This window comes from Danio rerio, chromosome 19, assembly GCF_049306965.1.
Source record: "Danio rerio strain Tuebingen ecotype United States chromosome 19, GRCz12tu, whole genome shotgun sequence".
In the NCBI taxonomy this organism is placed as follows: Eukaryota; Metazoa; Chordata; class Actinopteri; order Cypriniformes; family Danionidae; genus Danio; species Danio rerio.
This window is the reverse complement of record NC_133194.1, coordinates 24,564,732-24,591,300: the sequence shown is the minus strand read 5'-3', so window position 1 is coordinate 24,591,300 and position 26,569 is coordinate 24,564,732. Positions and strand designations below refer to the sequence as shown.

The window sequence follows — 26,569 nt, the reverse complement described above, 5'->3', positions numbered from 1 at the left end:
TTGACATTCAGTTTCCATTGTGACCTTACAAAAGCGCTCCATATGTCTGCGCATGTTTTGAGAAATATGAACCATATTTTTTCTTACTTTTGACAATATTTGCATTGTAGATATCACATTGTAAAGTATTGCGGGCAGTTTGGCGATATTTGAAAAGAAGTGACTTTCATTTAGTCTTTAAAAAACTTTTTTTTTTTAATGTGGATTGCTGTAGCAAAGTAATACTTTACTCTGACGAGAATCCTTGTTGCAAATCAATAAATAACTATTGTTCAGTAATCTCATATCAGTCAGATATGAAAACTAGAAATTTTAAGGTTTCAAATTATACATAGTTTGTTATGATTCTTTATGTTTAGACTATAATATCAGGGCAATATTACTGTAACTGTAAATAGTCAGTAAATGGACAGTAAATAGATTTTAAAACAAAGAAACAGTGGTAAAATATGGTTTTAGAAGACCTTCCCAACAGTATTTTGTAAGGATCAGATTGGAATTTAACTGAAATATAGTTAGGGACAGTTAGCTCACCCAAAAATTGTAATTCTGTCATAATTTACTCACCCTTCTTGGGTGGCCAAAACAAGAAGCTCTGGAAAAGAAACAACAGCTCCATGGCAGCAGTGAGTGCGGTCAACGGAGATTTCTGTGGATTTGTGGCACCAGTGGAGCAGCAACTGGTACTTCAGGGAGATCCAGGGGCAGCTCTGGAGCCCGGTCAGCTGACCTACTAGAAGCTCTAGAAATCGTATAAGTATAAATGCATTGTCGTGCTGTTTAAGCTGCTCTGCAATAACACTTCCGAAACGCTAGCTGGCAGTGATGTTTTTATGTTCCTCTGTGTCGAGTTTCTTTGCTGGTGTTTTGCTTTTTCTGAACGCTAACTTGTACAAGTAGCTAAAACTCGATCATTCTGAGGCGGAAACAGGTTGACATGCAACAAATTTAATCATAAGGTAAACACAAAACAAAAGTTTCCATCTGAAGCTCCTTCATGGGACTTGACACTACACTAAACACTCGCTCCAACGGATTCGAGCTGCACTGCCCACACTCGTCATCGCTACCAAGCCAACCAATCATAGAGCTTGCGCTATGCGTCGTTGCAATGTGTAGATAGATTTTTTGAGAAGTGCATGTCAGCATTGGCATCTGCCACAGCAAAGGCTGCACCAGAGCATACACCTGCCCTTGACACAAAAGTGTAAATCAGCCCTAACACTCCTGAAATGCTAGCTGGCAGTGAGGTTTTTATGTTCCTCTGTATCAGGGTTATTCGTGGGTTCTTTGTTTTTTCTGAACGCTACAAGTAGCTAAACGCGCTCAGAGGCAGGAACTGGCAGACATGCAACAACTTTAAAAACTTTAAAACAAAAGTTTTATTATTATTATTGTTGTTATCATGTTTATTTTACCAGGAAAGACACATTGAGATAAAAAAAAAAATCTTTTGCAAGAGCATCCTGGCCAAGACTAGGCAGTATACATGTCACGTAAGTCTAACAGACAACAAACAAAAAACAATTACCAGTTAACATGAATCACACTGACAAACTATTCAAAACATCTACAAACCTGCGTTACAACTTCTAAAACTTTTATTCTTGTGGCAGACCTGCCAGTGTGGTTATCTGCGTCGCTATGGAAACAACTCCCTCACCGAAATCACGCCTCGTCACATGCTGATCAGGGACAGCTGCTGCTTGTTGGAGGGGGAATATTTAACAGACGCCATCGGGGAAGACCGCGAGCATGATGACAGCAGGCAACACACTGAGTTCTCTCCTTCCACTGGGCACCCTGATCGGCACTTCACCCTGCACAATCCTTGGACCCTTGGACCCTGAATTCACCACCCTGCACATCCCAGCACACTTATCCTTTGCTCCACTCCCTCAATAAACACCCTACGGGGATTTAAATTGCCTCTCTGTGTCTGTGTGATCTCTACCTCGTGACATCTTTTAAAAGCATGTAGTGAAATCAATTCTTTGAACTGCAACTGTGTTTGCAGATTATTCCATGCAAAAGGTGCTGCGTACTTAAAAGCCTTTTTTCCCCATCTCAGTCCGCACTTTAGGAACAGACAGTAAATAAATATCCTGAGAGCGAAGACCATAGTTACGAACAGGCTTTTTACAAATATAATTCTGTAGATATGATAGGAGTAAACCCAATATAGATTTGTAAACAAGGATATGCCGATGCTTCGTCGAATGGACGAAGCAGAACAACCTACCCTTGTAAACAGCACACAATGATGAGTTGGGGATTTTAAATTAGTTATAAATCAGTTTTCATCTGGAGCTCCTTCGTTTTTTATCAGAAAAATAATACACACAACCGCATTTACGCATGTGTAAAACATATTTCTAAAGGTGCTGTTGACTTAAAATTTTTTTACCAGATGTCAATGACAACTAAAGTAATCAATACACAAAAAGAAAACAAAACTAATTAGTTTAAAAAATAAGTTAAATACAATAACAATAATGTAATAACACAGGGACAAAGTATAGAACACATAAAGAGAGGTGTAAAGACATGGAAAGCCCAGACAGCAGCCAGTGTCATTCTATTATTATTATTATTCATGATTCTCTCAGATTTTTTTATTTGTATGTTTGGATTGTTTGGGTTTAAACCAAAATCTGAAAGCAACGATGTACAGCCATTTTCAGATCTCTCCAGAGATGTTCAATAGGATTTAGTTCTGGGTTCTGGCTGGGCCACTCAAGGACATTCACTGAGTTGTTGTGAAGTCACTCCATTGATATTTTGGCGGTGTGCTTTGGGTCATTGTCCTGCTGGAAGATGAACCGTCGCCCCAGTCTGAGGTCAAGAGCACGCTGAAGCAGGTTTTCATTCAGGATGTCTCTGTACATTGCTGCATTCATATTCCCCTCTATCCTGACTAGTCCTCCAGTTCCTGCTGCTGAAAAACATCCCCACAGCATGATACTGCCACCACCATGCTTCACTGTAGGGAGGGGATTAGCCTGGTGATAAGCGCTGCCTGGTTTTCTACCAAACGTAACGCCTGGCATTCACTCCAAAGTGTTCAATTTTAGTCTCATCAGACCAGAGAATTTAGTTTCTTATGGTCTGAGAGTCCTTCAGATGACTTTTGGCAAATTCCAAACAGGGAGTGGCTTCAGTCTGGCCACTCTACCATACAGGCCTGATTAGAGAATTGCTGCACAGATGGTTGTCCTTCTGTTAGGTTCTCCCCTCTCAACAAAAGTATGCTGGAGCCCAGACATAGTGACCATCGGATCATTGATCACCTCCCTGACTAAGGTCTTTATCCCCCGCTCACTCAGCTTAGACAGCTCTAGGAAGAGTCCTGGTGATTCCAAACATCTTCCACTTATGGATGATGGAGGCCATTGTGCTCAATGGAACTTTCAGAGCAGCAGATGTTTTTCTATAACCTTTCCCAGCCTTGTGCCTCGAGACAACCCTGTCTCTGAGGTCTACAGACAATTCCTTTGTTTTCATGCTTGGTTTGTGCTTTGACATGCACTGTCAACCCTGCTACCTTATATAGACAGGTGTATGCCTTTTCAAATCATGTACCACAGGTGAATTTCAGTTAAGCAGCTAAAACATCTCAAGAATGATCAGTGGAAACAGAAGGTACCTGAGCTCAATTTATAAATTCGCGGCAAGGGCTGTGAACACTTCTGTAGATTTGATTTTTCAGCTTTTTATTTCTAATAAAATTGCAACAATTTCAAAAAATCTTTTTCACATCGCCATTATAGGGTATTGTGTGTAGAAGTCTGATGAATTCCTTTAAAGCAATACTTAAAACCTGGTAACCAGCACAAAATGTCAATACTTGTAATAACCCCCCCACACCCCACCCCCCCGGGGAAAGACCACCGACCAGACCACTTGGAAACATATTGCTTTTTAATCAGACATTTATATCAATCAAATTGAACATTATACTTCGGAAACTTGATCGTGCTGATGACATTGAGAGTATACTCACGAAAGCAGCGGCCGCAGTAACAACACCACAGAAACGTCACAGTTCAATCAGCCATCAGTCAATATAAAAAGCCAGACAAACACTCAAAATAATAAATAAGCTATTGTTGTTAGGATTTATATACAGCGGAAGAAATCGGTTAGCGGTTTTCCTGAGTATAGCAGAACTCAACATCTTCAAAATACAAGGAAAATCCACCACGGCAAGAAAGGAACGGCGTTCGGCAAGCCATTTTGACATTTATGGCAAGCCGTTTTAAACCGTACTAGTTCTATTTTACTAGTGCTTATTTTTTATATACTAGTATCCATTAAGTACTAGTGCATATTATTTAGATACTAGTGCTTTTTAAAAATATACTAGTGCTTTTTCATTAGACACTAGTTCTTTTGATTAGATACTAGTATACATTCATTAGATACAAGTACCTATTAAATAGTTACTAGTGCTTATGTATGTATTAGATACTAGCACTTATTAAATAGATACTAGCTGTTATTTATTAGATACGAGTACTTTTTTAATAGTGACTAGTAACCATTCTGTCATTACTAGTAATAAATAATTTTCTATTGATTTCTATGGGATCTGTCATCGAGATATCAACTATTCAGTTTTGATGTATTCCAACTGGGACTAGAACATTTTTTTTATGTACTTGTAAATCTATAGGTACTTATAAATTAGGTACTAGTACCTAATTAATAGATGCTAGTACTTGTTCATTAAATCTATCTATTTAATAGGCACTAGTACTTTTTTATTAGATACTATTTTATAGATATTTAATACATGTGTACTAGTATCTTTTAACTAAGCTGTAGCATCTATTTCATAAATACTAATATCTATTTAATATATACCAGCATCTATGTAATAAGTACTAGTATGTATTAAATCGATACTATTATCTAATGAATAAGTACGGTAACACTTTTTGATAACTACACACTATGAACCATTTATTAGGCATTAGTAAATAGTGAAGTCATTATTTGTTAAGCATTAACTCTACATTAATAGATGTTAGTAAGCAGTTTATAACTACAGCTACAAATGCTCTATTCTTGACTTATAACCACATTTATGATGTGCTTAATAAATATACTTTTCTACTTTGTTAATGATTTATTTTTCATTATAAAATTAAGTATTGCATTATTTACAAAACAGTTATTTAAGCATGGTTGGTTTTTAAGATCATTCAGAATGAGTTAGGAAATGATTATTAAACTATTCAAATTAACATTTATAGTTCTTATTATTCAGGCATATACTAATAGTAAATTTGTATGTTAATAAATGCTTTATTAACTCAACTTCATCCAGTTTTGTGACGTAATCTAGTCAGGACTATTTATGCTTTCTAAATCCCTTATCAATGACAATTAAAGGCTCAGTTAAAGTTACACAAGAAAACGAGAACATAAACAACTTTATTCATTTCTGTTTGTTTGAAGAAACTGTATCAAATGAAAAACAAATCTTTGCAACCTTATCTAGAATAAAACTACTGTGCAGTTTAAATTTTGCTTCTTATTAAACTGTTAAATTATTATATTATATCCAATTTTATGTTGTATTTTGACACTCCTGACATTCAGCAATGTTTAAACTTTACAGTAATTTAATTTAATACCGAGCCTTTAATTCTCATTGATAAGGGATTTATAAAGCATAAATAGTCCTCACTTTAGATTAAGTCACAAAACTGCATCAAGTTCAGTTAATAAAGCATTTAATAACATGCATAGTAACCATTACTATACACCTAAATACTAAGATATATAAACGTTAATTTCAATAGTTTATTTATCATTTACTAACTCATTCTGAACGATCTTAAAAACCTCCATCTACTCTTAAATACAAATGTTTTTTGAAAAAATGCGATACTTTATTTAGTAATAAAAAATCAATCAGGTACAAATTATGAAAATACAATTATTAAGCACATTATAAATGTACTTATAAGTTAATAATAGAGCGTTTGTAGCTACTGCTACTAATGTTTATTAATGTAGAGTTAATGCTTAACAAATAATGAATCCACTAGATGTGAATGCTTAATAAATAGATCATAGTGTGTAGTTATTATAAAGTGTTACTATAAGTACTAGTATCTAATTAATAAGTACTAGTACCTATACATTAACTACATAAAAATATGTACTAGTCCCTGCTGGAATACATACTGAATAGTTGGTATCTCAATGACAGATTCCATAGAAATCAATAGAATATGTTTACATTTATTACTAGTAACAACAGAATAGTTACTAGTCACTATTAAAATAAGTACTAGTATCTTATAAGCTAGTATCTATTAAGAATTAGTATCTAATGAATAAGAGTTAGTACCTATTAAATAGATACTAGTATCTAATTAATATGTACTGTATCTACTGTAATGAATAAGCACTAATATCTAATAAAAAAACTAACTAGTGGCTAACGAATAAGCAGTACTGAATAAAATAGATACCAGTATCAAATTAATAAACATAAATAGTATCAAATTAAAAAAAAAACTAGTGTCTAATGAATAAGCACTTATATATATATATTTTAAAAAGCACTGGTATTTAAATTATAGGCACTAGTATCTAATAAATATGCACTAGTACTTAATGAAAAAGATACTAGTATCGAAAAATAAGCACTAGTAACATGAAAATAGATACAAGTACAGGCTATTTATTTAACAGCATGCCATTAATGGCATCCAGTGTGTGTGTGTGTGTGCTTGGCATTGTATCATTCAGTATTGTAAACGCGCACTCACACACTTAGTATAGAAAATAACGTGAATGATAAAACTCATTCCTCATACCAGCTGACTGTTCTACAAAGATAAGGCAAGATGATCTTACACATTACTACGTCAGCAGGGAAAAAAAGCACATGTACTCCAAAAAAATGTTTGAAACTCCAAAATGAATTGCTGATTGCGAGACGTCATATAAAAAGGTAACCGCAGAAATGCCATACGTCAATTTCAGAAACGTGAAGCAGCTTTGAACGTCCTAATACTGCAGGTCATTCATTTTAAACACCGCTACTACATTCAGTCTTGTTTCAATGTCACGGCGTTACAATCATTAATTAACGTCAATCATGCATCAATCAAGTTCGATTCGTCAATAAGTCTCGTGTCAAGGTCACACAATGTCACTTAGGATGTCAAATCGAGAGGATTGTTCCCAGAACAAATAATTCCCGCTGTAAGAACACGCGCCGGGCGCTGGTTTACATTTACACAGTTTTGCTGCAGGATCGTATGGCAGCAGCAGCAGCAGCCACAGCACAACAGGAAACCAGAGCTGCTCAAATTCAGCTTCAGTACACACTAACACTCCAATCACAACCACAGGAGTTAATCAAGCCCCGCCCTCCCACATCTCATTAATAATACAGTTAATAAAGCAGAATGTGCCAGAATGAGATGGAAAACGTGCTGATGGGAATGATAACACTAGGAACACTATCGATCAATGAACTGTTCATTATAGATTAATTTAGGAACATCATTATACACAAAAAATGTTATTAAAATTTCAAAATCTATTGAATAAAAAACATATAATGCTGATTTTGCTTTCATATACATCTAGGGTAAGTAGAAAGTGACAAATCTGAGGCCTTTTCATTGCTTTTCTCTCTTTTTTTGTCCTCTCGCATTTGTGCTTCAAACTTTTCGAGTATTAAATACTACTCAGTGTTATATCCCACCACTGCCTTAAGTGCAGAAATATGAGCAGCACAGAAATGCTCATATTAATCTATAGTGACAATTTAGTCTATAAATACATACAAATCACATAATAAGCACTTTTAGACATTCATAGCTCACTCATTATTTAGTCAACCTCATGTCATTCCAAACCTGAAATTTGTTCACATTTAGAACACGATTTATAATATATTACATATATTTCTATCTGTCCATTGAAAGCCTATAGACCCACAACTCTGATGCATGTAAAGATATCCAAAATGAATCAACATGAATCATGCATCTTAATTAATCTACTGAAGAGACGTAAACACTACATCATTTCTATTTTAGAGTAAGCTTTAATTCGTACATAAATAGTAATAAGGGAACAATGTTTATAGCATTCAAATTTGCTCAGAGAAGCTCACGAATGCTTGCTTGATGTGTGAGAACCAAGGGTTTGGGTTTAATCTAGCATGTCATGTGGCACTTTTGGCCTTCCATACGAACCAACCAGGTTTGTTCTTGTGCATCAAAAGCTTCTGTTTATGTTCACAGATAAATCAAAGCCAGAATTAAACATGTTCATCGCATTAAGTCATTATGTCTCGTGAAGACTTGGATTATAACACTATTTTTCATTTACTGTATCACTTAATGAAAGTTTTAAAGCACCAGAGTTTTGGGTGAATGTGTTTTAACTGAGTGGCAGAATGATTCAAATTTTATTAAAGAAAATCTTCAATGATGTCCCAAAGACTAACTTCAGTCTTCAAAGTCTGGAGCTATTTAACTTTTAAATTATGACAAATTTATTTTGAGGCCAACTAACGTTTTTAAGGGACAGATCATCACCTTAATGTCATTTAAAATGCAGAATTTTTCTTCAAAACTTCACAAAAGCAAATGGTCGCATTAACTGTAAGCAGCAGGAACAACAAGCTTTGGAACAACATGAGGGTGAGTAATTTATCTTTTCATATCTGGTTGAACTATCATCCCACAATAATAAAATTGTTCAAAATGTTCGTAATAGTATGTGCTTTTTAATGCGTCTGAATGCCTGTTAACACGGGTCCATATGGAAGGCTCAGGAGGAGAGTTTGGAGTAACTAGGCGGCGAGAACTTCCGCTTCAGGTATTTGATGATGTAGAGCGGCAGACAGCTGACCAGCGTGATGACACACACCTTCCACAAAAACACCCGTGTTGTGATAAACGAAAGATCTGAAAAAAAAGAAGGAGAGAATAAAACCCCAAAGAGTGTCTCACATTCAGTTGACCTATTGGTAAGCCCCTACAATTCAGCAATTGCAGTTGAGTATCAGTTGCATAGGGATCTGAACTCGGAAATCTTTTATTGCCAAAAGAAACATTGGACGATTGAAAGATCTCATTGTTTTAACAGTATTTACACCAGCAATGATGGTAAAATGATGTAACAATCCTGAGAAGATGGCCAATGGAACTAATTCTATTCCCTGTAATAAAACTAAACAAGACAACTTAACATCCAAAAGATCAACAAAGTTGAATAAACTCTGCTTACATCACCTAAAGTTATTTAATCACAATTGTGATGATTAGCTAGGTAGCATTATTATTATCGAGCTTGCGATTCTCTGTTTTAAACTGGTTAAATGTTAATTAATTTAATAATATTAACCACATGTAAAGTACATGGACAGGGTTGATCTTGGGTGTTGATCATAAGGATTAAAACATAAGTCTTCTTCCTTTAGAGATCCTAACTTTCAAATGAATCATATGATCTATCAGTTTCTTTCTCAAATCTTTAACATATGCTTTCAAGTCATATTTAAGTCCAACTTTAATGATCATGAAACATCTTGGGTTTTTTTAACGGGTTGAAAATTGATCCCAATAATATTTCTTTAACTTTTGAATAAAGAGTTGATTCTAAAGTTTAGAATTGATTCTAAAATGTATCAGAAACATCTTGGGTTTTCACTAGGGTTTGGGAGTCAATTCCAAAAAAAATCGACTCCTTGATTTTGAGGCATTTGAATCAAAAGATGATTCCAACGTTTAGAGTCGATTCTAAAATGTATCAGAAACTTCTTGGGTTTTCACTAGGGTTTGGGAGTCATTCCAAAAAAAGAGATTCCTTGATTTTGAAGCATTTGAATAAAGAGTCAATTACAAAGTTAAGAATTGATTCTAAAATTTATCAGAAACATTTTGGGTTTTCACTAGGGTTTTGAAGTCAATTCCAAAAAGAATTGATTGCTTAATTTTGAGGCGTTTGAATAAAGAGTTGGTTCCAATGTTTAAAATTGATTCAAAAATGTATCAGAACCTTCTTGGGTTTTTAATAGGGCTTAGCAGTTGAATCCAAAAAAGAATTGATTTCTTGATTTTGAGGCATTGAGAATCAAGAGTCGATTCCAAAACGTATCAGAAACATCTTGAGTTTCCACTAGGGCTTAGGAGTCGATACCAAAAAAATTGATTCCTTGACTTTGAGGCATTGAGAATCAAGAGTCGATTTCAAAGTTTAGAACTGAGTCCAAATTGTATCAGAAAAATCTTGGGTTGTCACTAGGGCTTGGGAGGTGATACCGAAAATAAATGATTTCTTGATTTAGAAAACAACTAATTAAAACATAATAATAATAAAAATCTAAAACTGTACTATACTTTTGATTAAAAATATACCACTTTTGAAGGATTCACTTATAAAAATAATTAACTTAAAGGCTCTCCAGATAAAAATCGTAGTAAATCGATTACATAAGGGCAATCTTCTTTTCAGTTTAAAAAAAAAAACTAATTAACAATTTGACTCTCTTTTGCTAGTTATGATCATATACATGTTTCATAAACAGATTCAGTTAATTCGTTTTAATGAATTAAATCAAATAACCATATCCACGATTCTCTTATACCATTGTGTACCTATTTTCTAAACACTGGTTATGGCATGTCATGCTCAATTATCTAAATATAATAACCAAAATTGACATCTACAACATTTCAGTCTTCATTTTATATAAGTTAATGGCGGTTTTAGGCTTTTATGCTTTCATTTATTTACCTAAAGCAAACATTAAAGTAGATAGACAAATAGTGCTTATTGTACATGCATGCTTTACCATTACATGATGTAACTGAATTATAATTACAACAGAAAGTTTTGAGCTTCACTGCATTCTCAGTACTGTCAAAATAGGAATCAGAACCAAACATTTGGGGATTTAAACAGAACTTGAACAGTTTTCACACTAAAAGCAGTCATTGTTAGACAGTTAGCAGCTCTGGATGCCCGAGTTAGCAAAAGTAATTACAGTAAGTGAGCAGGGCTTACCAATAGGTTTACTGTTTTCCACACATTATAAAAAGTAAGAAATGTCAAGCTGTGGATGAAGTGGATGAGATGCAATACACCAATGGGATGTTCTGAAAAAACAAGTGATCACTGGGTTTTGGCACATTTGAATGGCTTGTTCTCATCCACATGAGAGTGAACTCCTGAGGGAGGAGAACGGACATGTTTGTGGAGGCAGGAAATGGTAGCTGGTGAAATAACAGAAAGAACAGTGGGGAAAGACAAACCTACCCAGGAAAGCTCCTAAAGTCACACGACCAATGCCTGAGGCACAGTCACAACAAAGAGACAGAAAAAAAGAACAAGCAAGAGCTTAGACGTTGAGGCTACAGTGCTCTGAACTGGACTAACATGAGGGTTTAGTTTGAACACTGAAACCAGAGCCTACAGTACATTTACTACATAGAGAGATTTTGTTTATTTGACTTTTTAATTAAACTTGAGGAGAAACAGAAGAGAAAAACAGCAGTGTATCATTAATGGTGCAGTGTGAAAAAATTATTAGATAGACAACCAGACAGACAGACAGAGATTAGATAGATAGATAGATAGATAGATAGATAGATAGATAGATAGATAGATAGATAGATAGATAGATAGATAGATAGATAGATAGATAGATAGATAGATAGATAGATAGAAAAAGAAAAACATAAATAAATGGCTAGGCTAAACTAAAATTTAAGTGATTAAACAACCAAAAAATGAAATTAAAGTAAAATAAACAGGTAGACAAAAAAGTAAATAAAACAAAATAATTAAACAAATGACCAAATAAATAACTAAAATAAAAATACATATGTAGATCAATAAAACGATATAGAATAATTAAGTAGAATGGGTAATAAATAGTACTGGACAAAAATTATTCACAATTAATTGCATCCAAAAATCAAGTTATTTTTGACATAATATATGTGTGTATGTGCATTAAATTGATGTAGTATATAATGCATATGTGAAACACAAAAATACAAAGAAACACAACTAAACAAAACTATTTTGTTACATAGATATTACATTTATATACACTTTGCATCATAGACACATATTTCATATCTAAATATTATTATGAAATAGGCGTGTGTGTGTGTGTGTGTGAGTGTGTGTGTGTGTGTGTGTATTTATGCAGACATGATAAATATACACAGTACACACTTAAATTATGTCAAAACAACATTTTTTGCACAGCACTATTCATAAACAAATTGCAAAAATATATGAACAAACAAACGCAAACAAATTAAACAAATAAGTAAGTAAATAGACATTTACGTTTAAATAAAATGAAACAAATATGTAGGCAGGTGAATAATAAGAAATATTGGAAAAATAAAAACCTTCAAAACTCAATTAATCAATTGGTAGACATGTACTGTAGTTATATAACACATTTAAATAAACAAAAAAAATCACTAAAATCAAATAATAATTGGATTAACTAAAAAAATTAAGGTAAGTGACTGCAAACTATTTAAATGGGCTGCATTTAAACAAATAAATTAAATTGAGTAATGTTAAACTTAATTTGTTAAAATTCAGCTAATATCAATAGTTATACCTAAATAAAATGCAGTAAATGCAATTATTATATATTATAAAAAATTAGAAGATGTCAAATGTGTTGTCAGTTCTTACCAAAGTATTCATTGAGGAAGGCGAGGGAGGCGAGGTAGCAGGCCAGACTGATGAGCTGTGCTACGACCATGAGCCAGTGCCACGTGCGGATAGTCAGCGCCACCATCAGGAGCTCAGTGAGGATTAGAGCAGTGAAGGAGATCGCAACCACATGAACAAACTCCTGATCAAACAGCACCAGCGCTCCGTACATCAGGATGCCCCCTGGTGGACGCACAGAGGACGTGTTTCAGACAGGCTAACAAGGACTAAGATAACGCGGTCACTTTAGCATTGAGAAGAGAATAAAACACGTGCCTCAAACATGGATCATAAAATGCTTGAGTATGTGATAGCACTTGATGAAAGATTGTACTTTATTAATGTACTAGAGGAATTGTATTTTATTTACTGTAAGTTGGCACCCTATCCCTGTTTGAGTTTTTTTCTTCAGTAAAGGAAAAAAAAACCCAACAAAACAAAAAAAAAAAAAACAGCATTTTAAAGAATGAAAAAATTAAATAATAAAAAAAATAAACATTGACTTTCACCGAACTAGCTTTTTTGTAAACAATGTCTCTCATCTAATATATCTACTAAAAGTCTGGAAATATTACTTTACAAACTGTATTGTCAGGGTTTTTGTAGGTTTCATCAAGTCAGATTTAAGACATTTAAAGATTATTTTTTCTTTTAATGGAAAAGGAAAGTATTTTTACTTTCCTCATCAAAATGGCAAACAAATTTAGTTATTTTTTAGCCCCACATTTTAAATAGTTTGTCAAAACAAGCAAACTCAGTTAGTTTTGTTACATAGTTTTAGTAGGACTAATCAAGAAACAAATTATTTGATTTCATAAATATTAAAGTATAACATTAATTAAAACAAGGTTATGCATAAGATGTGGTTGTGAAAGCAAATTTTCATTTGAATTATGTTCAGAGCTCCATAGTTTAAAACATTCAGTTAAACAATAGTATAAGATCGCGCACACACACACACACACACACGTGCGCACGCACACGCACATGCACACGCACAGCTCCCTAAATAAATAGGTTATAAAATACACAGTTGATCACTTAGGCCTATAAAAATTGTATTAAAAAAACTGCACTGAAAGAAAAAAACACGAGAAAGAATGCCGCTTTGAAACTTATTTTCTCAAAGTGCTTTAATTTTAGACAGTTATTTAAGATTTTTGAGTTACAAAAAAAAAAAATAGAGTTAACCTACAAGAGAAATTTTATGTCGGGTCGGGATCTGAGCAGTATTGGCTTATTGGTGAGTGTGAGCAAAATGTTAACTTGATTTCTAGTTGATCATTTGGTACTAGAAGTGGCTTATATGAAAGGCAAAGTGCTCTAGATTACTCTTATTTTTATCAAAATAAAATATGATCATGCCGTGATTTTTGATGATTTAATTAGGACAGTAAGGTCTGACTTTGCTCAGACAAAAATTTTGTTACTTAACAGAAATAATTTATAGAATAAAATGTAAAGTCATGGTGCAGTGGGAAAATAATAATATTGTGTGAGAGGCAGACTCCCATGGGTAAGAAAGCGTTCTTACAGGACTCCCAGAGTTCATCAAGATTCTTTGGATTCATCTTCAGTGTCTTCTTCTTCATCTAACCCCAGACAGGCTCAATAATGTTCATGTCTGGTGACTGGGCTGGCCAATCCTGGAGCCCCTTGACCTTTTTTGCTTTCAGGAACTATTCTGCTGAACAATTTGCCCTCTCCCGTGGTTTGTAATGTAATGGGCAGCACAAATGTCTTGATACCTCAGGCTGTTGATGTTGCCAACAACTCTGCAAATCTTTTGCATGCCCCCATACTAAATGTAACCCCAATTCATAATTTTTCCTTCTCCAAACTTGACTGATTTCTGTGAGAATTGCAAGTCTACGTGGGTTCCAATACGTCTTCTGCAGTATTTGTGATGATTGTGATGCAGTTTAACAGATGATGGTCAAAAAATCTACCCTCTGCTACTTTTCCAAATGATAAACTGGAAGTCAAGTTAATATTTGTTGCTCTTACAACTGAGATTGACGACAAGACTTCTGTAGTGTCCAGGTCAGTGCCCTCAACAGGTAGCTGTAAATATATGAAGAACTTTTAAACAATTGTTACTGTAAGGAAGATAATTAAACCATACTAGTAATAAAGTTCAAAATGAAAAATTTAAATTTTTTTAAAGTTCTATTGAGATGGATTGCTGGTGATTGGATGGGTGTCGGTGCTATTGAGTAACTTCAAGACCTGTTTTAAACGATTTAAGACCTACAAAACAATATATCAGTAATTTCTCAGTAATTGTTTTGTTTTTGTAATTTAAGAGATTTTAAGATGTAGCACACACCCTGAACGTACGGATTTCATTTAAATGTTAAAATATTATTCAGTAATATTACGGAATTTAATAAATGTATATTTACAGTACACACATTTGCATAAGTAAATAAACAGACTCAATAATGGGCTAAAAAAAAAATCTGCGTCCACCACTCATAGTCTGGGACCTGATTCACAGATGAGCGCGTGGAGCCCTGACCTCCGCTCGCGAGACTCCACGCTCGCTCGGCTCCTCAGCCTACTGTAACCATCTCTGCTTTCATTTTAATCATAAACGCCAGCGCAATCCAGCCTAATGGCCTCTAACTGATCACATAATTGCCTCTCTTCATACAGCGAACATTCCTCAGGGTTACTCTCTGGACTAAATGAAATCTTCGCTCATATTTCCCTGTTGTTCTTGTCTCTCTGTATTAAGGTTTAATTAAAAAGCAGGAGCTGTCAGACGGGGACACTGATCTCTCTTGCTGGCCGCGCGGATCGATTTACAGTGCGGATAAGGCAGGCGTGTGTGCGTGAGAGCTGGCGACGGGCCGAAAATCACATTCATGAAAAGAGCAGCGCTGAATTCGCTGGAGACATGTTACATTGGGTTTGACTGTTTATTTCTTTGATGAAAAGTTTGCGGATTAATTCATGGAGGAAGACTGCTGGTGTCTGTTTATGGTTTGTTTGTAGATGGCATCTTATCTTGGAAAGGACTGGCAATTTTATTATGTTTACATTTTCCTCATGTTTGTTCAGTATAGTTAGCTTTTGTGTCACTTCTTGTGTGGTTAAAGATTAAATCTCACAAGAGAAAAAAATTCCAGACTAAAAAACAAAACAAGAAACGACAACACACATCTATCTATCATTACTATTTATATCATATACTAAATGCTATGCAAATTCTTACTGTGTATCCATACAAATATGCCCAGATACAGATACAGTCAAAATTATTAGCCCCCTTTTAAATGTTTTTTTTTTTCCTTTTTAAATATTTCACAAATGATGTTTAACAGAGCAAGGAAATTTTCACAGTATGTCTGATGATCTATTTTTTTTCTGGAGTAAGTCATTTGTTTAGTTTCAGCTAGAATAAAAGCAGTAAAAAAAACAAAAAAAAAAAAAACATTTTAGGGTCAAAATTATTAGCCCCATTAAGCTCAAAATGTTTTGATAGTCTACAGAACAAACCATTGTTATACAATAACTTGCCTAATTACCCTAACCTGCCTAGTTAACCTAATTACCCTAGTTAAGCCTTTAAACGTCACTTTAAGCTGTATAGAAGTGACTTAAAAATATTTAGCAGAATATTATGTACAGTCATCGTGGCAAAGATAAAATAAATCAGTTATTAGAAGTATTATGTTTAGAAATGTGTTGAGAAAATCTCTGTTAAACAGAAATTGGGGAAAAAAAATAAATAGGGAGGCTAATAATTCAGGGGGGCTAATAATTAATAATCAATCAATCAATCAATCAATCAATCAATCAATCAATCAACGTAGTTGGAAGGTTACTATGAGTTTACCATTAAAATAGTAATACTGTTCATGCTTTTACCTTGATATATACTTATCAAAACCCAAATCAGGAAGGTCTTAAAGGACAGGGAGCGACCCTAGAGGAGGAAAACCAAAGTCAGCATCACAGTCATGCAGCAAACACAAACCCATGCCTTTATTTCCCTAACACACAGTACATCATGTGTATCATGCAGATAGTCTAGCTGATGGTTAGTACTAATCACTACTGCTGTTAGTCTGACATGTTTTTTTTTTTACCTTAGTGAGGTCTTTATAGAGCTCAGGATACAGCAGAGCCATTTCAGGCTTCACATCCTGATCCAGCACCAGAGAAAAGACAGGGAACATGGTGTAGATGGTGGCATAACTGAGAACAAATGGGCATAATGTTACAAAATGTGGCATGTCTTGTTCAAAGGCATCTACAATGTATAAAAAAAAGAAAACAAACAGCTTTTACTTACCCTACCATAAGGAAACCTTGATAGAGAGGAACAGATGCGAAGTAGAAAATAGAGGAAAACACAGCCTGAAAAGAAAGATATTCATTTAAATTGAGATGTTAGCACTTCAAATCTGCACATTAGCATAGCAGGGATGACTTTGGTTGCTGTATTTGCATGTGTTGTGAGACTTTGTGTGCATGTGGATTGTAAATTAATAAAGAGGTATTCTTAATTTATTACTGTTTTTGGTCACATTTTATTTTAAGGTGTAATTCTTGCAGTAACAAAACACTTACTAAGGCTTTTTGCTCAATAAAATTTTCTATTTTGCTGCTTATTAAAAATTATTAATATATATTGGTAATATGTATTGTGTAGGGTTAGAGATGTAGAATAAGACCAGGCAGAAGTATTGAGAAACAGTCAATACTTTAATAATAATCAGGTAATAAGCCACAAGTTAATAGTGAAAATTGGTCCATATACTAAAGTGGAATCGTGTTTTTTTTTATATGCATGTGTTTTCTTAACTTTAAGAGCTTTTGCAACGCATTTGAGCTTTTAGCCAATAATTTTGACATTATTTGACGACCATTTAAATTATCAAATGAAGCACAAGAACATGTAAAAGACAACTCATAAGACACACAAACAAAGTGCAACTATTGAGTTTTCTGCGTTTTTTGTACTTTACTCTGAAAAAAAACCCAACAACATAAAATGCATTAAGTTTGTAGCACCAACGACAAGAAGACTCTTAAGAAGAAACTTTGGCAGGACTGAATAGTCTGAAAAAAAAATTTGAGCATTGATATCTATTACAACGTTGATATTTTTTGCTATATAACCACAGATTTTAAAATATAAATTACATTCTTCATGTGTTGTGTGTGTGTGTTACCTGCATGGTTGAGATGATCATGCCACGGTGCATGACAAACTGGCCCAGAGCTGCTGAGCGTTTGTAGCTGTTTCTGCCGTGCACCATCAACAGTCTGCCGATGTGCTTGAACTGGGTTATGGAGAAATCTGCCGCCAAAGAAGCCTGCTTTCCTTCCTGAAACGATGGTTAAGAGTCACTTTAAAACTGCATCATGCACCACATTCTAGAGTATAAAAGGTTATATTCTTACTTTGTTGTTATTTATTGAATAAGTATGTGTTTTTAGGCACATTTATGTACTGTAAGCATACAACAATGTTGAGTAAACACTATTTTCTTTGACAAAAACCATAACTCGAAAAATATAAGATTGTGAAGAGCATGCTACAGCATAATATTTGACCAAAATCAACAGTGATATATATATATTTCTTTTTTTTCTTGTTTAAACTATTGTTTGATATTAAAATGAGAGGTTTTGAATTATGACATTATTTTCATGATATTTTCATGAGCCTTGTCTGGGTTAGTTGGCGTTTCTGTGTAGAGTTTGCATGTTCTCCCTGCTTTCACGTGGGTTTTCTCCGGGTGCTCCTGTTTCCCCCCCAGTCCAAAGACATGTGGTACAGGTGAATTGGGTAAATTGTCCAGTGAATGAGTGTGTATGGATTTTTCCGAGAGATAGGTTGCAGATGGAAGGGCATCCGCTGTGTAAAACATATGCTGGATAAGTTGGCGGTTCATTTTGCTGTGGTGACCCCAGATTAAAAATGGGACTAAGCCAAAAAGAAAATGAATAAATAATTGTTTGTATTCAAAACTTTATTATTATTATAGTTTTACATATTTGCAATGTCTGTATTTTGGATTTTTTTTGTAGTCCACTTAGAATCTAACATGGAAATCATTTTTGTTTGTTATTGGCATTGATTGTTTTGAAATTCAAATTGCACTTACATGCCTGTGTTTTTATTTCTGTAAAAAAAATATGGCTTTTCACAATTAATCATGGTTAATTACAAAAAAAAAAATTAAGATTAATAGAATAAACAGTTTTTTTATCGTTTGACAGCCCTAAATATATATATATATATATATATATATATATATATATATATATATATATATATATATATATATATATATATATATATATATATATATAAGCAATATATAAACAATAAGCTGAAACTCACACAAATAAAGGTAATCCCAATTTATTTAGAGGTGTAAGTGTGACTCATTAAAGATGAATTTACAGATGAGCCTCATTAAAGATGAAGTTACAGCAACAGGAAAAGCCAATCTACACTAATGAGAAAAACCTCACCTTTCCTTCAATACCGATACCACAGTCTGCGGCTTGGATCATGCTGACATCATTTCCTCCATCGCCTGAGCACACAGATAAGAAAGATGATAGTGTGAAAACATGAGAAGACACTGTGAAGACAGTCATCTTTACCTCTCTCAAACATTCATGTGCCTGGAGAGAGTTTGGTTTAAGAGGGTTTTGTCTCAGCTACTGAAGGCAGGGAAAGCTCAACAGACTGAGGAGAAAAGTGGAGAGTGGACTGACCAATGGCGCACGTTCTGTTGGCTGTATGTTGCTGTAACAATCGAACAATCTGAGCTTTCTGTGTAGGAGAGCAGCGGCAGCAAACCACAGCCGGGCACTGACAAGCCAACTCCACAAATTCATGCTCATAATAACGCAGACAGACCTGATGGGACACACAGAGAAAGGAAAAAATAAGCAGAGTGACTAAAGCTATGCTTACACTAGTGCCAATTATTTTTTTCCATAAAAAATATCCTCATTAACACTGACATTTTCACTTTTTACTAAATGGCCAAAAAGTAGCCATAAAATTATAGTACAAAATTGTAGCTATAATATAATATAATATAATATAATATAATATAATATAATATAATATAATATAATATAATATAATATAATATAATATAATATAGGGTGTCATGGAGGCACAGTGGGTAGCACGATCGCCTCACAGCAAAAAGGTTGCTGGTTCGAGCCCTGGCTGGGTCAGCTGGTATAAGCTAAATTGGCCGTAGTGTATGTGTGTAAAAGAGTGTGTATGGGTGTGTCCAGTGTTGGGTTGTGGGCGGAAGGGCATCCGCTGCGTAAGGCATATGCTGGATAAATTGGCGTTTCATAACCGCTGTGGCGACCCCTTATTTAATAAACAGACCAAGCTGAAAAGAAAATGAATCTAATAGTTGAAAAATGGGTAGGAAGAACACTTTAATATCGTCATGTCGCTTGAGATCTGATCATTTAGAAATATATAAGGGGTCACTAATTTGCTAAATTATTTCACTTTTTTTTACTGTAATTATATAATATGGCGTGATGTATTAAATAATTTACAAATAATATGAAAACGATTTATCATCATTGCTGAACATTTGTCTTCATTCATTCATTTTCTGTTCAGCTTAGTCCCTTTATTAATCTGGGGTTGCCACAGCGGAATGAACCACCAACTTATCCAGTATATGTTTTACACAGAGGATGCCCTTCCAGCCGCAACAAATCACTAGGAAACATCCATACACACTTATTCACACACATTCACTAAGGACAATTTAGCCTACCCAATTCACCTATAGCGCATGTCTTTGGGCTGTGGGGGAAACCATAGCACCGGGAGGAAACATGAGGAGAACATGCAAACTCCACATAGAAATGCATACTAACCCAGCCGAAGCTTTAACCAATGACCTTAGTGCTGTGAGGTGATTGTGCTACCCACTGCACTTGTATTCATATAGTGCTATTTATTAAAATAAATTAATGCTATTAACTTAATTACATGTCATGAACCTAAAAGGGGGCTTCAGTTACATTACAGAGGAAAAGTTAAGTTAGCAAATCCTTTAAACATTACCTGTATTCAGAACAGATAAAAAAAATCTGAAAATATAATTATATTACTACTATAAAATTATTATTATATAGAACGATTATATTATATTGCATAATAGTATAGCTTTCATTTATTATATTATATTGCATAATAGTATAGCTTTCATTTTAAAAAGCATAGGTCTTCTTGCTGTGAGGCAACAGGGCTAACCACTGAGCCACTGTGCTGTATTTTGGCCCATCTAAAGTGACATTTTTTCAATGGTTGAAAAATCCTGACTAACATGAATGCCAGGCACAACCGTCGCAAAAGTTCTCATCTCATCTCATTTTTGTCTGCTTTTCCGAGGCAGCAGTCTAAGGAGAGAACCTCAGACTACCCTCTCCCCAGACACTTCCTCCAGCTCTTCCAGGGAGATTCTGAGGCGTTCCCAGGCCAACCGAGAGACATAGTCCCTCCTCTTGTAGGCGAGAGTAAGAACATAGATTGATCGGTAAATCGAGAGCTTTGCCTTTCAGCCCAGCTCCTTTACCACAACAAACCTATACATACAGTAGACCACATTACTGCTGCACCAATCCGCCTGTCAATCTCGCGTTCCATCCTTCTCTCACTTGTGAACAAAACCCATAGTGCTCTACTGAAAAAAGGTGGTTTGCCATCTCCCTGTTGGAGGAAAGTCCTTACCCCAGGTGGAGGAGTTTAAGTATCTTGTAGCAAAAGTTGAGCATTTTAAAATGAAAACTGCAAAGATTTCTTAAATCAAAACAGATTGTACATGATTTTGCTGACAATTTGTAAGATTTTTACCTCTAGAGAGTCTCCTGATATGACCAGGGCACAGTCGTGTTTCCTCCTGAAGGCGTTCAGCTCTAGATGAGCTTCGCCTCTGTTGGACACCTGCCACAAAAATACAAAGCACTTCCAATTTAACCACAAAGTGTTCACACTAAATTCATTTATCTTTAAATCCAGATCTACCAATGCTTTGAATCCTACCGGTTTGAAGACATGGATGTCTTGATTTCTGGACACTAAGTGGGAGCTTTTGGCGATACATGTCGCAGTTTCAAGCTTGTCTCCTGTCAACATCCAAATCTGAAAAATAATGAAGAAGCCAAAGCCCAATCATAAACCTTTAAAGCCATAAATGTAAAACAATAGGCAGAATTTCCAATTTACTATAATTTTATGTAAAAAAAGTTTATGTATATAGAAGGATCATTATATTGTAGGAAAGACAAATCAGTTAAACAATATTTAAATCTGTCCCCCCCAAAAATGTCAAGCTATCGGTGTTTGCGGATTAATGAATGTGTTTCTGAACTAATTGAATGAGTCGATGATTTAATGGTCTTTATTCTCAATGAATCTGTCATTTTAAAGAATGAGTCAGTAAAAAAAGAAACAATCTGCCACCACCTAGTGGACTTTTTACTTGAACATAAAAAAAAACACTGAATTTTAGTCGTATTATGATTCATGTCTACTTTCTATGGAATTTTTAAACACTTTTTAAATTTAGTTTATCCTGAATTCATTTGACTAAACTTTAATCAACTGTTCATGCGATTTAATATATTAGTGTGACATAATTTAATGTAAGACTAAAACTAAAAACGTACAATTTAAAGATTCTTACATGTACTATCTACAGTATATGACAATCTGTAAAAAAATTCTCAGCAAATAAAACACAGAAATATGGATGTTTTAAAAACGCTAAAAAAAAAAAAAAAAAAAAAAAAAACAGACATTTGAACATCAAATGTGATGCTGTGGGCTTGACAGGGTTAAACTTCCAATATGCTTGAATATGCATGTTGTTTGGCATTACCTTGATGCCAGCATTACGGAGGAGCTCCAGTGTGGGCCTGACATCAGCCTGCAGCTGATCTTCCACTCCAGTGAGACACAGAAGCTCCATCTCTCTCTCCAGACTCTCCACCACTGCTGCCACTTTCAGATTGCGGTCATGGATGCTCAGCTTTGCTTGATTATAACGATTCTAAAAGAAGTCGGTGAATAAAGTGGGTTCTAAGTTAAACTTAATATTTAAAGGTTACAGGGTAAAATAATTTACAAATGTGCTATCCACTTGAAAATACAGCTGAAATATTGTTAGTATTTATAGATTTAATGCTTAAATATTTTTATTTTGGACTTTGATACTTTGAAACTACATCATATCCTTCATGGCTTATATCAGAGAGTATTTTTATTGTACTTTGCTTTTTTAAAGATACAATGCCTTCATAATGGATTTGTTATGATGATTAATGAATGGTGGATGATACCCAAGAATTATATTTCTCTTATTAATAGCACTTTTATTTTATTAATAAAGTGAAATTAAAGGTAATTTTTTTTTTTCAAAAAAAAAAAAAAATTTGTAAAAGATTAAAATGTTAATAACCGAAGTTTTAATTAAATTTTTTTTTTCAGGTCTACACTGTTTACGGGTCTACACTGTGACTTCATTGGTTAATAAAAGCATTATCATTTCCTTAACATTTAGGCAAAATATAGGACTTAAGTTGTAAAACCTTTATGATGCACGGTGTCCACATTTATAGACAGTTAATTTAACTTAATTTAAGGTTCATTAATTATGGTAGTTTTCTCCAAATCACTTCAAGGCAGTGTCAGTAGACTGTCAGCAGTATTGTCACAGTGGCTACTCTCTGGCATTCCAGTTATTTTTGCTTGATGACAACATTGATCCAAGATGGCTGACAGTGATGGCCGTGTGCTAAATGCTTCAGGAATATCTGTGAAAACTTTTATTCAAGGAGGTCAATTGAGGTTGAAAAGAAAATATCAGTATGTGCAGTAAAGTATGATGAATAAGTTAGTAATTTATAAAATAAAAATTTGGATTAAATGTAATTTTTATCCACCAAAAACCAACTGTCCATGTGTGGACCTCATGCAACAGAGGAGTCAGGCTGCATAAAAGTCCTTTTTTCTGTAACCTGTTGGTATATCTATTCTATTTTTTCAAAGATGTTACAAATTGTCTTATATTGTAATAAAACAGACATTTAACAAATATAACACAAACAAACATCAACATGAATAGTCATTTAAAATAACAGCATTAAATGGCAATTTTACACATTCATTTGGAAACAAATTTGTATTTTGCCTTCTAAACAGGGAAAGAATAGGTCATGAAGTCAGTACAGAATAATTGAGAATATTCCAGAGGACAGTCGCAGTGACGAGTATGTGCCAGAAAATAACATACCCATACTGCAAACCTTTATGCATATATATATATATACTGCATATACTGTATATAACTGCTGTAATTATTGTTTCTACAATATGTGTTTTATTGTGTATTATATTGTACTTTTATTGTTTTTAATAAATGAGCTAATATGAATAGAATAATTGGCTATTAAAAACCACAATAGTCTAGATTGTCAGCTGTCTTTGGTTATTTTACACCTTTGTTGCATGGTGTCCACGTATGTGTTAAATAATTTCTAATTAAAACTAAATTTAGTAAAAATGAAGATGGATTTTAATTTTAGTGTCATATTAAAGTTAATGTTATAAAAATAATATTTAAAAAATCCAGATAATCGATTTCATAATTCATGATTGAAAGGGTAATACACAAAAACTATATTTTTGATATTATTATTCAATTCAATTCATATTTATTTGTATAGCACTTTTAAAATGTAGATTGTGTCAAAGCAGCTTAACATAGAAGTTCTAGTAAATTGGAACTGTGTCAGACCAGTTTTCAGTTTTAGTTCATTTCAGTGGTTTAATTTTCACTGCTGAAAGTACAACACTGAAGAGCAAATCCATCGATGCGCTGCTCCACAACTCCCAAACCAAGCAAGCCAGTGGGGAGGAACACAACTTCACCAATTCATTTTTCATTCATTTTTTTCTGTTAACACTTATTGTACTAGATTTTGAATTTATTGAATTGGTTAGCCCCTTGAGATGAACCATCTCATTTTGGAATGGGTTCCTAAGAAGTTCATAAATGAAACAGAGTACATCACGTCATAACAAACACACAGCTAACAAAGCAAACAAACAAATCGCAAACATTTGAAACCAACATTTATAACATTTACAAGTTGTTTCCAAAAAAAAAAATTATAATAATAATAATTATTCCTGAAAAGACTAAATGTCTTAATTGAAGTAAACAAAAAAAAAAAAAAAAGAAGAAGATTGTTTCAGTCAAAAGGAGCTTTGTATTGAAAGGACCTACGGCCACTTTCTGTTGTAATTCTGTTGCATAGGTGGAAGAGAATTTGAAGAGGAAGATGGAGCAAAAAAATTATTTAAATAAGAGGGGAAACTACAATAAACACACTTAAAAAGAAGCAAATACCAATGATATTATCTGCGGAACTTAAGTTGAAGCAAACCTCAACTTAGCTTAAGATTCGTTTCATATGCAAAGATGGGTTCTATAAAGACATCTTAAAACAAACCTACATAGAGAATTGAAGACAGTATTTAAAGGTTTTAAATTAATATCAGATGTATTGTTATAAATAATATCAGCATAATCAATAATAGGGAAAGGTAATTGAGAAATAATTTTTTCTCTTGAAATGAAAAATAATTAAAAGAATGATAAATAGAACCTAAGCATCGCTATGGCTTTTTAATTATAAAATCAATACGGGATTTAGATTAGACTAAAATGTTAAAGTATTAGTTAACCTCCAGAATACACTAATCAAATACTTTTTTTGTCTCATAACTGCATTACTTTTACAATTTTAAAATGAGACAAATGAGAATAGGAGTAAAATATGGAATCAGTTTAGTCTCAAAAGAAATTCATGCAAAAGACACAATGTACACATGCGTAGCCAAATTCACGTGCATAAAATCAAATTTACGTGCGTAAAATATTTACTTATATTCACAAAAAATTTTCACGTTCTCAAAATAAAAATACATTTTCATAAAATACGTTTCACAAATGCAAAACACCATTTGCAAATATATAAGAGTGTACAAAAAGTTTTGAATGTTTAAAACTTGCGAGTTTATCCTGAATGAGAATGTGCAAATCCTCTTTCACGTACGACTCCCCCTGGATACGTGTGTGTGTATTATTGAGACTTTCCTGCCAGAGCCAGGGTAACTCGTACCTTTCAGCCAATCAGATGAGAGCTGTAGTCAATGACACCAACTCTGCGCTTCATTTGTGCGGACTGTTTCTCTCCAGCATGGCGAACGGAGAAAGCAGCAGTCGCACTTTTTTCATTTATTTAATTATTTGACCATAGCCTCACTCTTTTTATCCATTATTTTGCCGCAGCTCCGCTCCTCTTATTTATTGTCTCGCAGCCTCATGAGCAGAATATTCATTGGATATAATCAGGGCCAGAGTGGGACTCCTTTTCAGCCCTGGAGTTTCAAGCCTTTGACCGGCCCACCTCAGTTCACGACTGACTATATTAAAATAAGGTCATTTCCAATTCAGTTTCTAATTACACTATTAAGTCTTTTTAAAGAAAACAGCTGCTTTAGAACTTCAAATGTTCAACAACCTTACAGTTTTATGTCTTAACAATAAAAATGAAAAAAAAAAAAAGTTAATCTCTAGTGAGGATCGAACACGGGTCGGCGGCTTGATAACGCAACGCGCTAACCGCTAGACCACAATGACACTGCTGTGCTTGCAATACCGGCAGCTGCGGCAAAATAATGGATAAAAAGAGTGAGGCTATGGTCAAATAATTAAATAAATGAAAAAAGTGCGACTGCTGCTTTCTCCGTTCG

At 34.1% G+C, this 26,569-nt stretch overlaps 1 protein-coding gene across 8 annotated transcripts in view; it reads right to left on the bottom strand.

Moving 5' to 3' along the window:
- Window positions 1–3,903: 3,903 nt before the first annotated feature.
- atp9b (ATPase phospholipid transporting 9B) overlaps window positions 3,904–26,569 on the bottom strand; it is a 108,179-nt gene continuing 85,513 nt past the window's right edge. The window contains exons 19-31 of one of the 8 annotated variants that reach the window (XR_012394669.1): window positions 22,629–22,799; window positions 21,791–21,889; window positions 21,602–21,691; window positions 19,477–19,621; window positions 19,228–19,292; window positions 17,916–18,071; window positions 17,033–17,097; window positions 16,827–16,935; window positions 16,606–16,663; window positions 12,709–12,912; window positions 11,302–11,334; window positions 6,557–8,948; window positions 3,904–4,383 (exon numbers count right to left, since the gene is read on the bottom strand). Coding sequence is in view for 4 of the 8 variants with exons in the window: in XM_005170057.6 (XP_005170114.1) it covers window positions 8,812–8,948; window positions 11,302–11,334; window positions 12,709–12,912; window positions 16,606–16,663; window positions 16,827–16,935; window positions 17,033–17,097; window positions 17,916–18,071; window positions 19,228–19,292; window positions 19,477–19,621; window positions 21,602–21,691; window positions 21,791–21,889; window positions 22,629–22,799 (1,332 nt within the window). In the remaining 4 variants the exon portion in view is untranslated. Of the gene's footprint in view, window positions 11,214–11,301; window positions 11,335–12,708; window positions 12,913–16,605; window positions 16,664–16,826; window positions 16,936–17,032; window positions 17,098–17,915; window positions 18,072–19,227; window positions 19,293–19,476; window positions 19,622–21,601; window positions 21,692–21,790; window positions 21,890–22,628; window positions 22,800–26,569 lie in introns of all 8 variants that reach the window. The other 7 variants (XR_012394671.1, XR_012394670.1, XR_012394672.1 and 4 more) reach the window with 7 other exon arrangements.